General features: G+C 41.5%; 1 protein-coding gene across 6 annotated transcripts in view; it reads right to left on the reverse strand.

Moving 5' to 3' along the window:
• The window catches only part of mbd2 (methyl-CpG binding domain protein 2), a 111,581-nt gene extending 96,623 nt beyond the window's left edge, over positions 1 to 14,958 (reverse strand). For 2 of the 6 annotated variants that reach the window (XM_034120252.1, XM_034120248.1), the window contains exons 1-2: positions 14,494 to 14,949; positions 2,064 to 2,105 (exon numbers count right to left, since the gene is read on the reverse strand). In XM_034120252.1, the coding sequence (XP_033976143.1) occupies positions 2,064 to 2,105; positions 14,494 to 14,606 (155 nt within the window). In that variant the 5' untranslated portion in view covers positions 14,607 to 14,949. Of the gene's footprint in view, positions 1 to 2,063; positions 2,106 to 14,493 lie in introns of all 6 variants that reach the window. The other 4 variants (XM_034120249.1, XM_034120253.1, XM_034120251.1 and 1 more) reach the window with 4 other exon arrangements.
• Between the last annotated feature and the right edge of the window lie 3,742 nt (positions 14,959 to 18,700).

Below are 18,700 nucleotides of genomic sequence, written 5' to 3' on the forward strand. Positions count from 1 at the left end.
TGTTTCGCAACATGTTCTATGGCACGTCTCTACTGGGAATTATAGTTTTAAAAGACGTTTTTGTTTTCCCCAAAATTAGAAGTTGACAGTATTAAACTGTGTACACCCCTGGAGGTTTAGGCGATAGGAAACAAATTGGTGTGTACAAATTTAAAACATGTAATTAATAAATGGGTGAAAATCGCTTGTGTACATAATGCGCAGCATTAATATATACCCACATGACAGCTCATTGTTACTTTGTAATTCTACTCCACTACAATTCAGAGGTTAACCTGGTGAAATATAAACAACCCTTAAATCAGACTTTAGTTACACCTGAGTAAAATTCAGGGAAGGTGATTGTCAAGTGCCAACAATCAGGAGAGATATTTGATAGTTGGTGCTTGAGAAGACTAAACATTTATCTGCAGATCCCTATAAAGTATATTCATTACTCGTTATTCTCTACTAATAGTTAATTAAAGACTTTATATAATGGCTATTTTGCACATCCCTTTCAAGATTTCAAGATTTTCTAAGGTGTATTGACATATCATATACACAACTACGGTGTAGTTATGCAATAAATGAAAAATTTGGGTCACAGGTTCCTCAACAGTGCATTACAAGACATCTATCAATATGTGTGTATACCTCCACCATTAAACTGTCAAATTCTGCACATTTCTTATAATACATAAGAGTATAATTAATGTGTATAATATCAGTTAAAATAAGTGCTTCAACATAGTTAACATTGCAGGAAAGCAATGTATTAGACGTTAAGTACTTTGTCAGGCTTAATATTTATCTGTAAATACCCCCAAAGCTTTTTTCTTATTTAAAAGAAGACCTTAACCTAAAGTATTGTTTAATGTCTTAATAAAGGTTAATTAGTTTGTCTGTTTTGCACATCCTCATATTAATATCTTTGTACATCCGGTACTAAACTGTTTTATTGTAGAGATCACTTACAGTATCTTCTTGATTTTTTATATTCTATATTTCTATCATTGACCTTCTACTTTCCTCCTATGAAAGTATGTACTCTTAATATTTTTTTCATCAAATAACATTATTCAACAAAAATAACATTATTCAACAAAAATAATTCAATAACGTGCTTTAACCACTAGGCGGTGCACACAAGGTACACACAGCATACTAATAATAACTTTGTATTATTAGTGTAGGACACTTATGTATGTATAACATCTGAAGATGTGTAGTTTTATTCATGTTTTTACATAATTTTACAGGATATTGCTATTCTATTTCTCATGTTTTACTTCTGCACATTAATATCTGATTTGTAAAACATCACAGACAGAAAGGTATATCCGTCATTTAAAGGTAGGGTAGGTACGTTTGAGAAACCGGCTCGAGATACACTTTTTGTTATATTCCATGGAATGCTCTTAACATCCCGATGGCAATGAATATCTTAAGTGCTTTGACAAAAGCTGTGGAAGCCGTAATACTGTAAAAAGTACGACCAATTATTTTAGCCGGCCCGGCTAAAATAACTGGATGGCCTACCTGCCTGTCAGCCTTCCATCTGTGCACAAACTTATCTCGTGTCCTCATTGGTCATGTGTGCGTTCGTGTGTGTTGGAGGAGGGGCTCTGTAAGGAAGTGGCAGATTTTCTCCGGTTGTGTATTTTCAAATTCTAGCGATCTCGAGCCGGTTTCTCAAACTTACCTACCCTACCTTTAATGGTAAGCTATTGAAATTTTGATTCCATACATGTGTCTCCCATCACCCAAATCCCCTGACTATTCTCTCAACTCAGTATTTACATTCTTATATTCAAAGAAAATCAGTAATATCTTTAAAAACTACAAGTCCTTTTCTATCATCGTCTGTTTCCGGTATTGTTCCTGTAATGAGAGTTCACATTTATGCTACATTGAAGGGTGGAATTGACTACACATCTTCAGAAACATAATTTGCTTCAGATATAACTCATAGCAATATTGTAACCATTAAGAAAAGCCAACTGCATTAAAAACCCAGTTAACAAACACTGGGTAAAGTATTTTCCTTCAGTAATTAAGATGCAATTCGAATGTGGACACACCTGGGGTCGCTGTTCTGTCTGTTACGCTGAGCCATGCATTGTCTGGAACATAAAAGGGACGAAGAAGACAAAGTGAAGTGAGTACTTCCGGTTCAACATGAAAACATTCCCAGTTAAACATGCAAAAACAAATCGCTAAATAAAAAGATAAAACACTGGCATGTAATTTACGTTAGAATAAATAGAATGGTTTTGAATAATAGATGAGAGTAAAATCTACGTCACTTTACGGCCCCGCCCATTTTTGGGGAAACCAACGCTGTAATTTGAATGGCGATCAAGCCTGAAGCCACAGAGCTCTTCTGTTACTGTCCTTTCTTACAGAAACACGTAACTCTGGATTGGTTTTAATGTTTGAGGTGCAATAAACGACACAGCAGCTTTTTGGCATGATAAAACTATTATTTTCTGCCTCGCTCATGAGAGTAACAGCTGGCGAAATTACAGCCTCGCCTACTGATTTTAATTTAACCATATATCGAGCCCGATTCTCGATTTCAAATGTGTGCTCTAAAATGATATTTATAAATGACTATTATCATTATTATAAGCAAGACAATAAATGGCAAAGATATGTAGAAAATAAACGTATTTAAGATACGTTCATAACAAACGTAACGTGGGAGAAAATATGTTTCTAGAAGATATGTAGAAAATAAACGTATTTGAGATACTGAAGAGAGTGGGTTAACGTGGCGTATCAAATGCACGCAAAACTCGGCTCAATGGGAATGGTTAGCGTATCATATGCACGCAAAATCGGACTTCTGCGTATCTATTGCACGCATTTCCAATGTGTAAAGTCGTGTCATTTGTACGCAGACTGAAGAGAGTGGGTTGATCTCACGGTAACGAGCACGTCTCTACCGCTGCGTTACTCTGCAAAGGAGCTGCACGTAGCAGTTCCGGTCTTACTCCAGGACTAGAGATGTCCCGATCCGATCACGTGATCGGGGATCGGAGCCGATCACGTGATTTTCAATAGATCGGAATCGGGAGAAAAAAATCGGGGATCGGAATTTTTTATTTCAATTTTTTTTTTTTTTAATAAAATATTTTTCTTATTTTATTTAATGTTACAAAACAAAAATGACCATGTTCACGTCTTAAAGTCATCCTGAGGCCTTAGTTTTGGTTTAAAATTACACAACATCATGTATGTGTTGCTTCTTTTGGGCTTGTTTTCATAGACCTGGTTGCTTATTTCTCTCAAATCTGGCAACAGAGGGGGCAGGGCGCAGTGTCTAATAGTAGCAGTAAGCTAACGAGAGGCTACGTTCAGCTGGTGACTCGGGACAGAGAAAATGTCAGGAGTTTGGAAGTATTATAAAATTGAAAGCGAAGGCAGTGTAACAGTCAGATGCAATGTTTGCAAGGCGGAGGTTCCGCGTGGTGGAAAGAACAGAGCTACATTCAACACGACCAATCTAATACGCCACCTGAGAAACAAACACCAACAACAACACAACACAGTAGTACACAGCGGCCATTCAGGTAACGGCACTGAAACAACCAACACTTTCAGAGACTTTTAAAAGGAAAGAGAAACTGCCCCAGAACAGTGAAAAGGCCAAAAAAATAACAGCCAAGATAGCTGAATTCATCGCGTTGGATGACCAGCTGTTATCTGTGGTGGAGAACGTGGGGTTTAAGGGACAACTTGAATGCTTTTCTCCTTTTTTTTCTCTTAATGCATTGCATAAAGATCGGATCGGGAAAAATCGGTATCGGCAGATTGTCAAAATCAAATGATCGGAATCGGATCGGGAGCAAAAAAAGGTGATCGGGACATCCCTATCCAGGACCCCTCCAGCTCTGCTTGCCCAACACTCTAGTATCCTCAAACGACCAAGATACATTCACCGTGGATCTGGACAGAACTTTGAGTACACAAAACACGTGATGTTAATCACAGCGTGTTATCCCCCCTGTCTAAAGCATCCACATACGCACAACTTACCTGTCTGAAACTATGTCTGTTTAACATAAGATCCCTCACCAATAAGGCCCAGCTGATTTCTGACTTCTTTATGGACAAAAAGCTTGATTTTTTATGCCTCACTGAGACCCGGCAACAGTGATGACTTCTCCCAGCTTAATGCAGCTGTCCCTCCGGGTTATGCTTTTATTAGTAAACCCTGTGCCACTGGGAGGTGGGGGGGGGGGCTTGCTGTGTTGCACCGTGAACACATTAAAGTCATTGCTGTCACTGTCCCCCATCACTCCTCTTTTGAATGCTTTGCTGTAAAACTCACTGGCCCCAAACCCATCATCATTATTTCCATCTACAGACCACCGAAGCCCTCTGCGGTTTTTCTCACTGAATTGTCATCACTACTAACATTTTTATGTGCAATGTCCCCTACTGTTATCCTCTTAGGCGACTTTAACATCCACATTGACGACCCATCCAATGTTTTTGCAAATTATTTCATCTCACTCCTGGACTGCCTCGATATCACATAACATGTCAACATCCCAACACATAACAAAGGTCACATACTGGACTTACTCTCCTGCACACTAACCTTGCTGTCATTCAATTCCCCATTTCTGACCATAAAGCTGTAATTTTTGATATCCATGCCCCCCTTTCCAAAGCCAAAGAACAACGGTCCATCACCTTCAGAAACATTAAACACATTAACCCCACAGATCTCACCACTCTGATTAATTCCTACCCCAATCCTCCAACATCTGCCCAACCTGCTGACCTGGTGAATCACTATAATAACTGTCTCTCCTCTTCCCTCACTGCCCTGGCTCCCCTGAAAACGTGTCATTTACCCACTCCGCCCCCTGGTTCACCTCTGAGCTACGTCAGCTCAAAACAACTGGCCGCCGACTGGAGCGGCTGTGCAAAAGCACCGGACTCTCAGTTCACACACAAATGTACTCGGATCACCTTCACCTCTACAAGAACGCGCTTTCCAATGCCAAATCCTCTTATTACTCCAACCTCATCAGGACTGGTAACAACAGAGTTCTTTTCTCCACAGTCAGTCACCTACTTCAGCCTCCTCAAACCCTCCCTCCAGATATCTCCATTGACCAATGTACTGACTTTCTGAAATTCTTTCACTCCAAAATTAACACCATTTACCTACAGCTGGCCTCAGCATGCAAGTGATCCACCCTGGATGGTTACCACTGGTCCACCACTCCCTCTCCATCTTCACCCCAGCATCGGAATACACCATCTCAGAGCTCATCCTTAAAGCCAAAACCACCACCTGTCAGCTTGATCCTCTTCCCACCACCCTGCCTACCAGCCATATCACCCATGATCACTGACATAATTAACTCCTCCCTCACCTCTGGAATTGAACCCACCACCCTCAAACTGGCTGCAATCACCCCCATCCTCAAAAAACCCGGTACTGACCCAGCCGATCTAAACCACTACAGGCCCATCTCCAACCTACCCTTAATTTCCAAGACCCTTGAGAGGGTGGTTGCCGCACAGCTTCAGTCCCATCTTGACACAAACAACCTCCATGAACCCTTTCAATCTGGTTTCCGCCAAAAACACAGTACTGAAACAGCCCTGGTTAAAATCACCAACGACCTCCTCCTTGCAGCTGACTCCGGACTTCTCACCATCCTCATCCTCTTTGACCTCAGCGCTGCATTCGATACCATCTCTCACCCACTACTCCTGGACCACCTGGCTGGCATCAGTACTGGGTCCACTCCTATTCATCATATATCTCCTCCCCCTGGGCACAATCCTCCGTCACCATGAGGTTAATTTTCACTGCTACGCCGACGACACACAGGTCTACATTTCCTCCAAACTCACCACTGCCCTGTCCCCCACCTTCCTCACCACCTGCCTTGAGGACATCAGGAGCTGGATGAGCAGGAATTTCCTGAAGCTTAACAGTAGCAAAACTGAGGCCCTGCTCATCGGCTCCAAATCCACCCTCACCAAGTCACAAAACACCCCAGCACCAAACATCATCATCGACGGCTTCCCCATACCATTCGCTGCCCAAGTGAAAAGCCTCTGTGTCATTCTGGACGGCTCCCTCTCCGGCACCACACATTAAAAACATCACCCGCACTGCCTTCTACCATCTTTGGAACATCTCCAGACTCCGCTCATCTCTGTCCCAACCCAGCACTGAAATCCTGGTCCACTCATTCGTCACATCCCGGATTGATTACTGCAATGCACTTCTGACTGGCCTTCCGATCAAACTCCTCAATAGACTGCAAATAATCCAGAACTCTGCTGCTCGGATCATCACCCGCACCAACTCATCCGACCACATCACCCCCATTCTCACTCAGCTACACTGGCTTCCTGTACGCTACCGTATTGACTACAAAAATCTTCTACTCACTTATAAAGCTCTCCATAACCTTGCCCCCATCTACATCACTGACCTCCTTCAGGAGTACACCCCCTCCCGCACCCTCCGCTCTACGTCCGTAGGACTTCTCACCGTCCCAAGCTCTCGCCTCAGCACCATGGGTGCTCGAGCTTTCAGCTGCTCGGCTCCCAGACTCTGGAACTCCCTGCCACTACACATCCGACAGTCTGATTCCATAACAACATTCAAAACCCAACTCAAAACCCACCTGTTCAAACTGGCATTTTCTTTATAAACTGTACCCTGTGTCCTTTTGTGTCCTTCTGTAGTCCATTTCCTGTTGTTTGTCTTGTTTTACCCCGGCTGATATTTCACTAAATCCACTGTTTTAATTGTTCCCTATATTGCCCCTATGCCCTGTAAGGTGTCCTTGGGTGCTATGAAAGGCGCCCCCCAAATAAAATGTATTATTATTATTATTAGATGCTGATTTGAAACCGTTGGATGGCACTTCCTGTTTTTGCCGGGGGAAAGCTCGTCCCAAAGCTTGCTGCTGTATACACCCCCCACCTGAAAGAAGGGATTCTTGTTCAGTTGTGAGTGTGACTACAGACGGAGTGGGAGGGTGTAGGGGTCTGTTTGGAATTGGGCCTGAGTGAGTGGCTTTGCTAGTAGCACACAGCAGCAGACCCAGACCAACAGGCGAAACAGTGAACCTAACAGCACAGGAACAGTCCATGCAGAGAAACAGTCCCTGCAGAGAAACAGTCCCTGCAGAGGAACAGTCCCTCCAGAGGGCTGGTATTATATATATTGCGATAAACGATAATATTGTCGGCACCGTTGTAAGACCATTTTAGACCACTGACATAATGATAATATATAATAATAATTCAAGTACATCCTTTCAAACAGAACTTTTCATTGAACATTCAACATTGCAAATGAAATGTGAAATAATATTCAAATATATAAATTATATATAATAAATAAAACAAATACATTTAATTATAACAAATCAATTAAATAGACTCAGGCTGGAAAACAGAGCTCTCTCTCTCTCTCTCATATATATAAGTAAATAAATATGAGCACACATTGTCTCACAAGCAAAACAACCCCCCTTAAAAGAACAGTCAAGTGTACAGTCCACTGTCCATACAAAGACCCAGATGCCTCAACAGGCCATATCCAAATCTGTATTTCAAAGATTTCGAGCAAGGAACACCAACATGTTTGCATTGTCGGGAAAATGCATCTTTGATTGGAAACTGTCGGGAAGGTGGGGGCTCTCGAGCTGCCGTGTTTGCTCCCAGCTGGGAAAAAGGAATGGGGTGGTTGTGTTTCAGTTGCAGTTTAAGGTTGGTCGTATTGCTAGCTTTTGTTGCTACCTTTTTAAAACAAATGCGACACACCGCCCGGCTCATTCAAGTCCGTATGGTTCGCCTCGTTGATTTGGCTTAAATCCAAAATATTCCCACACCGGAGATGTGGTATTAGGTTTTGCAACCACTTCCATTTAACTTCAAATTCCCCTCGAGTAAGTCACACGTTGTCTCCTGCTTGTCTCTATATTATTAATTTGGCTGCTACACTGCGGCACTCGGAGTGTCCTGACCTGGCTGTGTCATGGGCTGTGTGTGAGCCCCGCCCTTGGCTGTCTAATAACCCAATGTAACTATTTAGTATATGTTAATTTATTCGTCATCTATCCTTCATTATACATGTGTGTCAAGTGTTTACACTGCTCCGTTGTCCATTAACTTCCGGTAAAAGTTCCTTCAAAATAAGAGTCCCGATCTTATTACCATAAAAATAAAAGTGCAAAACGAAAACTTTACCATAGGAAAATATTGGCATACAAATATAATCACTTCTCTAAAGGGTAACACATTTTAAATAGAGTTAGACATATTAAAGGTAATTTACAATAATAATAATAATAATAATTAAAACTGCGGTCGCAGAAGTGCGCGCAGTGATGAGCGGGCTCTGGAGGAGCTATAACCGAGGGTACACTGATGTATTCTCCAGAGTCGATTTCAGCCAACAGTGATGTTTAAAAGAGGCGTGACGCATGGCTGGACTTATGTCAACAAAGCACAACTCTGCAAACTGTTCCCGTTGTGATTATAAGTTATTTAAGATGATCAAATGTGCATCAGACTTTCTGCCCTTTACCGTTTGTTTACTCACTAATCACATCTCCCCTGGATGTTAGGCTATTTATTTGTTTAATACAACTGCTTTCATTGTGACGCGATGTTTACAGTGAGAACAGCTGCTGAGGTCAGTGCAGAAAGCAGAACAGTGTGTATAATATATATCGCTCAATAAGATATGTAACAGGCCTACATTTCACACTTTATTTGTAGGCTTTAGGAGATATCTACAAATAAACAGTAGGGTTAGGGTTAGGGTTATGGAGTTTATAGGTGTCTGTTGTAATGAATATGCCGCCAGCAAAGGGCGTTGTTGGACAAACAGTAGGTGTGTGTGTGTGTGTGTGTGTGTGTGTGTGTGTGTGTGTGTGTGTGTGTGTGTGTGTGTGTGTGTGTGTGTGTGTGTGTGTGTGTGTGTGTGTGTGTGTGTGTGTGTGTGTGTGTGTGTGTGTGTGTGTGTGTGTGTGTGTGTGTGTGTGTGTGTGTGTGTGTGTGTGTGTGTGTGTGTGTGTGTGTGTGTGTGTGTGTGTGTGCCGGGCAGGAATTATGCTGAATTAGCAAAAATGTGCTTAAAATGCATGAAAAACGCACATTTTTCAAAATGGCTGACTTTCTGGGGGGCGGGGCTAATGTGAAGTAATTTGAAATATGTGTGCAATCATAATAGCAATGTGGATACAGCGTTTCGTGAATATCTGAAAAACTATATGCGAGTAGTTTGGAGCAATTTGCGACATGTAAATCGTCAAAAATGGTGTATTCGCTGTTAGCTTACGACCTCCACGAGTGATTTTTCAAAAATGTGCTCCGCAATTAAGTATCATATTGGATAGGGGCTGAACTTGTCCTGGACTGGAATTTTTCCGATCATTTCCCTATGAGGATTTAGCAAAAATGTGCTTAAAATGCACGCACATTTTTCAAAATGGCCGACTTCCTGGGGGGCGGGGCTAATGGATTCTATTTACAAATATGTCCGCAATTCCATGAGGAATGTCTGTGCCAAAATTCGTGAAGTTCTGAGAAACTATATGCGACTACCACACAAACGCTAGTGAGCGTTTTTTTGGAAAAATTACGTTTTTTTTTTACATTCTCGAAAAGGTCGTGGGCTCTGACGTGTGTCCCAAGTTTTGCGTCCGAAGCTCATTTTATGCTATCGCAATTAAAAAAAAGATTATAGGCCACGCCCACATTCTGAATTTGTTGCCACACTTTAGATCTGAGTTTGTAGTCACCCCCAGAGTATGTGTAAAAAAAAATTATAATAATTCGTCCATCCGTTCTTGAGTTATAAGTTGGTGGTGTTTTTGGCGCCCCCTATAGTCCAAAATGAAAATGCTTTGGTGTGCCTATTCCCCAAGACAGACTGAACCTATCCACCAAAATCTGTGATATATGGATACATTGTTGATGAGTTATGAGCATTTCTTTCTAAGCCCCGCCTTTTTGCGAGTACGTTTTGATTGACAGCGGCAATATTTATCGTCCTAACATGCTCATTTTCTACGGTAAGGTGTCTGACCCTCCACCGATGCTGTATACGAAGTTTGGTGTTGAAAAACTGAAAATTGAAATGTAAGTGAATATTTAACTGTTTTGAACGTTATGCTAATTTAAATTAAAGAAAATGTAGGCGGAGTTTAGGGTTCCAAGAGGATTATTTGTAGAGCAGGTCCACCCGGATATGTGTGCAACATTTCAGGTCATTCAGATTTACGGTGCGACTTTGTAAATTTATTCCGAAATGGGATTTTGATAGGTGGCGCTAGTGAGTAGGTTGGAATATTTAACCCATTGACTCCAGAATATTGTAGTTTTCACCAGTCCTGGCGTCCGTGCAAAATGATACAACTTTGTAAGCGTCCTAAAGGCCTCAAAAACAGGAAACGCCAGCAGAAAAAAAATAATAGGAATACATAGGAAAACAATAGGTTCCTCGCACTTCGTGCTAGGACGCCGTTGGGTCCTAGCGCTCCCTGCTCGGGCCCTAATAATATTAGTAATAAGCTTTATATTTGTATAGCACCTATTACAAGAATTTTAGCCAAACTCGCTTCACAGCAGTTCAATAGACACATTAGTATAAAATGACAGGATAAAAGCAATGTAGAGGAGCAGCTACATTTCAACAAATATATCCACTAAGATTAATACATGAAGACTTGTGACTCAGACTTGACTTGGACTCTTCTTGGGTGACTCGGACTTGGACTCAGACTCGAACACAGGTAATGATGACTCGGACTCGGACTCTCCTTGGGTGACTCAGACTTGGACTCGACTCCAACTGTCCCTAGGTGACTCGGACTTGGAGTCGAAAAGTGGGGACTTGAGAGTGACTTGGACTCATGAATTGGTGACTTGACTACAACACTGCTATACTGTATACCTAAGGTACCTACAGTACCTGGGTATAGTTAAAAAAACAAGCATCATTATGTTTTCCGAATTCTGGCATTAACTTGGTGCCAAAGTATTCCTTTTAGTTCACCCCTACCCAGAAATGACTCCACTTGCCAACTTTGAACTTCCAAGAACACATGTTAAAACTTGCCGTACTGTTTTGAGAACACAGAATCAGTCTGCTGTGACGTCACATCTGGCACCAGCAGGAACTGTGAAACACTTCCTCATTCACTGCTCCACACTTACACACACACATTCAATTCAAACACACTCAATACTTGTGAGGGCCCTCATTGACATAATGTATTAACATAGGTCTAATTCTAGCCAAACCCTAAAATAACATGCCTTTAGCCTCAAACAGCACTCTGAAGAAGTGTGTGGGTTTATATTTCTCCAGCTCTTAACTGGAGCTATAAAGTACTTACTCTGAGTAAATGACATTTAAATGTAATGTTTAAGTGTTGTAGTTGTCACACAGAACTGAAACTAAAGTGCTGGACTGAATAGAGTTCCTGATAAACAGCATTAGTTAGTAACATGGAGCGCTGAGGCCTGGCAGGGTGTCACTGCTCTTCCATTAAGTAAATCTACTGACTGGTTTCTTGGTAATGATGAGTCACATTACTGTAAACTGAAAGTAAAGCGGACCTGCTGATCTCCTTCATGTTGAAGTTTCCGGGTGTTTCTGAGCTGTTAATCTGATCCAGTCATACCTCCGCCGCTGATCAACAGGAAGTGAGCAGCCGACAGCTCTGAGGCGTCACAGCTTCACCACGACTGAAACTATTTCCTCTGCAATCTTATGCAGCAGTAGATAGTGATCATATAAAATAAGAAAAAATGTGTTGCTCTGCCTGCTTTCTCAAGAACCAGTCATACAAACAGCTGACATACTGAGTAATACACCTGACGTGACATAGGTGTGGTGTCACACATACCAGTCACATTAACCCACAGTCAGAAACACCCGGGGAAAACAGTACAGTACACTTAACAGAGGTCATTACCAAAAGTGTGTTTCAGAGATGTGATGGAACAGCTGTGGGGGAGGGGGGACAGGCAGACACACAGATACACAGACAGACAGACAGACAGACAGACAGACAGACACACACACACACACACAGACAGAGTCAAATTCATACGAAGAACCAACAGATACCACTGAAACCAGTGACAAACCAGTTAAGCTCACATCATTGTACAACACATAATTTTGAAGGAAATAAAGAAATTAATGCTTCATAATGGAAAATAGAATTAACGGACAGTCTGAATGAACTATTGAATCAAACGTGTAAAATCGAAACACTTTTTGGTAAAGTAGTGTTCAGTAGTTTAAATCCTGACTATGACCCAGAAGGGAGCATTCTGCGACAGTAAACATGTTTTCAACTGCCTTATAGCTATAGCTGAATTATTATTTAAATGTAAGGAATTGTAGGTTTGTTGTAAATAAACTGAGGATTTTTCGCTGTCAGTGTGACAGCACAGAGGTTGTGTGAGAGGACCCCCTCTGACACTGACCCACCCCACAAACATTATGAATTATATTCATGCACATCATGTAAAAAACATATTGACTTTTGTTTTAATACTGTGAGCCATGTTCATGTTCTTCTCTCTGAATATATTTGAACCTTTCTATGAATCTATTTGTGTCAGAAAATCTGCAGAGGTGGTAGAAGTACTCAAGTAAAAGTAGAAGTACCAAAGAGCAGGAATACTCTGTTACAAGTAAGTCCTGCATTCAAAATGTTACTCCAGTAAAAGTACAAAAGTATTAGCATCAAAATATAGTTAAAGTACCAAAAGTAAAAGTAGTCATTGTCAGATTGTCCATTTCAGAATAATATATATGATATGTTTTATAATGATTGATCATGAAAGTGTTCTCAAAGCTGGTAAAGGTGCAGCTAGTTTGAATGACTTTGTATACTGCAGGGTAGCTTGTGCATTTACTCCAGGTGGAACTAAAGTCTGATTTAACACTTGATTATATTTCACATCATTAATCCACATCTGTAAAGTAATTAAAGGTTACTGACGGTGTCATACCCTACCAGGCGCGTTTCAGAAGCATTTCAGAAGCGGAGCGTCTTGCCTGCCGGCTCGCAGTTTTTGTTGATTTGGGCATATTTCCTGGACAGGCTACTTTGTACAGACAAAGTTAATAATAACTGTAATATTCCAGTTATAAACGACATGAATCAAAGATGTGTTGCTGTATTTTAGTGCTAAAAAAATGCATTCATCATCATAATTATTCTATATATATAATTTACACAGTGCCTGTAAACCGGAGGAGAACGCTGGCATTTGTCCTCCTACTTGAAAGACTACGGAGGGATAGGGTCTGCAAAATGATTGTGTGTGTGTATATATATATATATATATATATATGCTATATATGCTCTGAACGTTCCACTTCCTGCCTGCCCGACATTACGTTACAGCTGCGTCGCGTCAAAAATAGGATTCATCCTAATTTTAGAGGAGCCCTGCGCCGAGACGCTTCTGGGACGCTTCTGAGCCGTAACGCGCCGCGTGTGGTGAAATAGCACACATTGACTAGAGTGGCCGCAATCGCTGTGAGCGCCGCGGCGCAGCCGTAACGCGGCCGTAACGCGCCACAGACGGACCCGGTGGAATCTAGGGGTAACACAGAAAATACCTGTCTATGCTGCCCCAGAACGCCTCGTTGGGGATTTATCTTTTTCCATAGTTTACTTCTTGGGTATAGTGACGTATTTCGGGTATAGTGACGTAACGTAACGTACGCGGAGCCGTTACGTTTGGACCAATCCGCGGACTTCCTCACACACACACTCGAGGGACGTTGCGAGGCTCGCTGCTGCGAGGAGCGGGACACTGTGAGCTGGCTCACTGGTGTGGGGTCGGCGAGACAGCGAGACACCGCGGAACTCAGCCTGGGCACACACACAAACTCCCAGCCAGGCTGTGGGTGTGTGTGTGTGTTTCGGGCTAGGTTTCGCTGTGTCTCGCTGTCTCGCAGACGGCCACTGGGCTCACAGGGAGGGGGGGGGCAGGAGCTCCAACAAACCGTTTAGGACAGAGAGTGAATACACATACTATACAGAGATGCTGTATGAGAAACCAGTGTGAGTTTGGAAAATTGCACAATATAAATGTATTTTAGTAGACCTCAACAATGGAATTATGATCAGTAGAAATGGCCATGACATGGGACCTTTAAGTAAAGTATAAGTATCTCAACATTTTACTTAAGTACAGTAGCCTACTTGAATAAATCTACTTAGTTACTTCCCACCCCTGACTTTAAAATATAATATACAGCAGTGTGTCATATATTCATTGTACTTACCTTTTTAGTACATTTTGCATATTTACATTTGGTGTAAATTCTCGTGGTTATAAATGTTTTTATGTTAAATATGCCCTTTTTATAATCGGAGCCTGAACCCTTCAGACCTGACAGGGAGTCACAGTACCCCCCGAGGACCCCTGACCTCAGCATCTGACCCTAACAGCAGGACAGTGACAGTGTGACGGTACCTGTAGTAGTAGACGTCGCTCTTCCCGGCGCTCAGCCCGGACTTCCTGATCACTTCTTCTTTCCTCCAGCCAGGCGGCAGCGCAGGACACTCCGTCCTCTTCTTCTCCATCATCACACACTTTCTACCCCACGATCAGGCTCCAATCGGATCGCTGGATGGCTCAGTTACCCCGGTGAGGACCTCCGGACACAGCGTGGAGGTGAGGCGCCGGAGCGGAGCCGGCGTCAGGACGTCACGTTCACGTCCCTCCGCCCCGGTGTGCTGCTCCTTATTTCGGGGAAGTAAACATAAGAAGTGTCCTGGTACAGAGTGAGGTGGGATGTCCCGGGATAAACTGCCTTTAGGTCCGGGTGTAGTCCAGTTTTCCTCCTATGGAACCAACGGCTCATCTAAACTGAAGTGAACTGGACCAACGGCAGGCAGTGACGTCTGATATATCACACACACACACACACGCACGCACGCACGCACACACGCACGCACACACACACACACACACACACACACACGCACACACACACGCAGTCTTAGAGATCGTCTATTTTTTTAGGTGAGGGACTCAGTAGCAAAGCCACTATAACGGAGTGATCGCATGTAATTTGTTTTAATCGGTTTGTTAGAATGTTTAAATAGTGCATTTTATTACAAACATAAAACATAATTTTTATTTAATCAAAATATTATATCCATTAAACAATGTTCATTTAGAATCCGTGTATCTACCGTCCAATTGTTTTTCTTTATTAAACACGTAAACGGAAGAGCGTCTGAGAGGCGTTTTTGCTTTTTGCTTTTTACCTTACTAAATAGAGTGGCGAAGTCCCTCCCCTTCCGGTGGACCTCCATGGGACCTTATTTCGGAAAAATTATGCATTGAAGTCAATGGAGAGAGAAAGATTATCTTTCGATCCCGTTTGAATTGTGCCACGAATTACACATATGATGTTTGTCAATTTAAAAGATAATTTTGCAAGTCAAAAAAAAAAAATGTGTGGTAAACCTGTGAAGTAACACATTTGTTTGTGTGAAACGCTCAATGAACTACATCTCTGGTCAACAACACACGTCACCAAGATGGCCGTCACTACTGTCTATGTCAACCAAGCGGCAAACTCTGGGGAAGAGCCGGGACGCCAATACGGAAGTGCCACAACCTGCAGTTCATATATTGGCCGATAGGCGATGACTGCAGAAAGGAGCAATTTCCATAGACCCCCATGTTAAAATGCCCAATTTCACAGCAGAAAAAAAACGTTTCTAGCCCTGGCTGCAATAAATATTATTATGTATATAGTTAGATTCCACCTTCATGATTATGAATCTGTGAGTGAATTGTTTTCTAACATGACCCTTTTATTTATATTAGGTCTTAAAGTTTTTGCATAAATTAGGGCGTGGTCACATTGAGTGACAGCTCTGTCAAGTGACTGCTGCTGTTAGCTTCTTGTCTCTCTGCTAGCTGCTCCGTCTCCGTGAAGCTACAGGGACTTTGCCTGCTCAGTTCATCCAGGGAACACAACTTGACCCCGGCCGTGTTTGTTTGTTCTTCATGCTTATATATCGGACTATTGTGACTCGCTCTGCGGTTAAAACAGACGGTGCATGAATGCCGTTTTGCGGTAAGTGAAATTCGAGTACTTTATTTATGTGTTTATGATTTCAATCAGCTACGTAATGAATGTTAAGGCTTGGGTTAGCGTGTAAGCGAGTGGTAGCTACATCGGTGCTAACGATGCTAATCTTAGCCTCCAAGTTAACTTAAAACCATAGACTGTATATATAAAGGTTAAAACGAAATAGACAAGTGTTAAGCGTTAAGTGGGATAATACTGTAGAACAAAAGGCTTCTGTTTGAGGTTGATAAAATAAGGTCATCCTTGTAACTTAGAGAGATATTTTATTATGTAGGTAGGAACTGTATGCATCGCTAAGGTTAATTTAAATTGGCTATGCTCAAGTATGTAGACAAGCTAACGTCGAAGTAGTGTATGTGAAATCAACCTCACAATAAGATGTGTGTATATTACAATTATTAATGTCATATTTCAAGATGATTACTTAGATATTACAATATGGTTGGTTGAGCTGGAGTTCATTATTGAGCTTACACGTTAACATCACAGTCATCTGAAGAACGAACCCAAACCTTGTTGTTTTTATTAATTGCATTACCAAATTAGTATAAAATAAACAGTAAGCATTGGTAACACAACTTCCAAAGTTACAGTAAAATAAAAAGGACCCTGACTCGGACAATACACAATCCAACATGTTCAACAGAAGATAATAAGTTATATTGTTTGTACACATGGTTCTTTACATATATATCTGTTTGTTTAAAGTGTCCAGGTGATTCGACAGGCTGGACCAGAGAGTGAGAGACAGAACTGGACTCCTCACAGCAGTGAACTTCAGCACAGGTACAAATACTCTTTTTTCATACTGTACAAAGAATCAAGAAAGATATTGGTTTAAATAAATGAAGTATTGACTTTAACACACTGCTATACATTCCATTAAACAATACTAAATACTAGATCACCTACACATCAGTGAAGTTGAGGGTTTTTTCCATGCAAAGGGTTACATTTAGATGTTAACAAGCAATATGACTGTCAGCTTTCTAATTTAAGGTATTGAAGGCAAAGATATTTAACGCATAGTGACAACTGCTATTTATCTCTCAATATTGTCTGTAAAAACGTGGTAAAAGTTATTCTTTCAGTGAGACAACAGAGCAAGCTTGTTTTAATAACAGTTAAATATTATTTTGATAATAAAATACATTTCAATGTTGATGAATTTCATACTGTTCATTCATAATCTGATTGTCTTTGTAGCTCACTGTTGAAATAAAAAAAAACATTACAATTACAAAATAATTATATCTACAGCCCCTAAACACAAACACACCTCTTTCATAAATAACACACTTGTTCTGCAATAATATGTTTTATGTTTCCTGTAATTTTTGTTAGGAAAGGACATGCCTGAAAGACACGACTCAGCATCTCCTCTTTCTCCGAGGGTCAAGAAAAACATCCAATAGGAAAATTAAAAGCTGATGTTATGAGATGTTAAGACCAGTACAGGACATTCACTAAGAAACTATTTTTATTGTGAAAACACAGTCAGCTGATCGAATGCACCTATTTCCACATCTACACTCCATCAGCTGATTATTTCTATTTGCCTCACTTTATGAGCTTCACAACATGTACCTTGTACCGCAGAGTTTGCAACGCAAATAAATGGGGCCAATCTTCAGTCGGATGTGAATGTGTAATCTAACATTTTCAGTAAGAATAATGGACAAAAGGAGTGCAAATATAAATTCAATTTATTGAAATGTGAACCAAATGTTAATCAAACATGTTTTAAATAAAAAGCACATATGGACAGAAGGTGTAAACCTATTAAATGTATAAGTAAACACATTTAGTCAAATAAAGTGACAGACTAGGCCTGATCAGGTGGTATCAGCTATGCATGGGCTCCTCCATCAGGCCTGGTCCTCCTCACAGAGGAAAGACCCTCAGTCCTCTCCGGCCAAACCAACAGACAGGACGTCCATCACACGGAGGTTTCTCCCTGAAGTCTCTGCAGCTCTCTGGACACCACGCTGTCTCAATCCGTCCACACTGAATATGAGAGGGGAAAAATGAAAATAATAAATGCTTTAGACCAGGGGTACTCAAACTTTTTTATTAAAGGTCCACTTGTGAACTTTATACAAGGTCACTGGTCCGGATCAATGCCAGTAAAGTCACCCCCACCCGGAGCGGAGCAACGACACTGAAATTAAGAAAATGTTTCTTACGGCGCTCTATGCATCCCGACATGTCGTTGCAGTAAATTAAAGGGTGTTTCATGTTGTCGTTGCTGTGGACCTTCTTAATCTACTTTCTTTGGGGCCCCCCTTCTGGTCCAAGCACTTGCCTGCCTTGCCTGTCGGCAAACGGCGCCCCTGTAATATACACACACACATTCAATACATACATACAGTATGGTGGCTTGAACTAGTGGGAGAACTGGCACTGTTTGTCTGTAGTCAACGCCTTGAACCTCGGCAAAAAAGGCATTAGAAGCATTAGAAAGTCAAGGTAAACTTGCGGTTAACTTGCGGTCTGCAATGCGTGTCACGCTCGCGCACACAAGTAAATATATATGCACGTTCATTCTCACAATCAGACACGCGTCAGACA

Source organism: Trematomus bernacchii, unplaced genomic scaffold, assembly GCF_902827165.1.
Source record: "Trematomus bernacchii unplaced genomic scaffold, fTreBer1.1, whole genome shotgun sequence".
Classification (NCBI taxonomy): domain Eukaryota; kingdom Metazoa; phylum Chordata; class Actinopteri; order Perciformes; family Nototheniidae; genus Trematomus; species Trematomus bernacchii.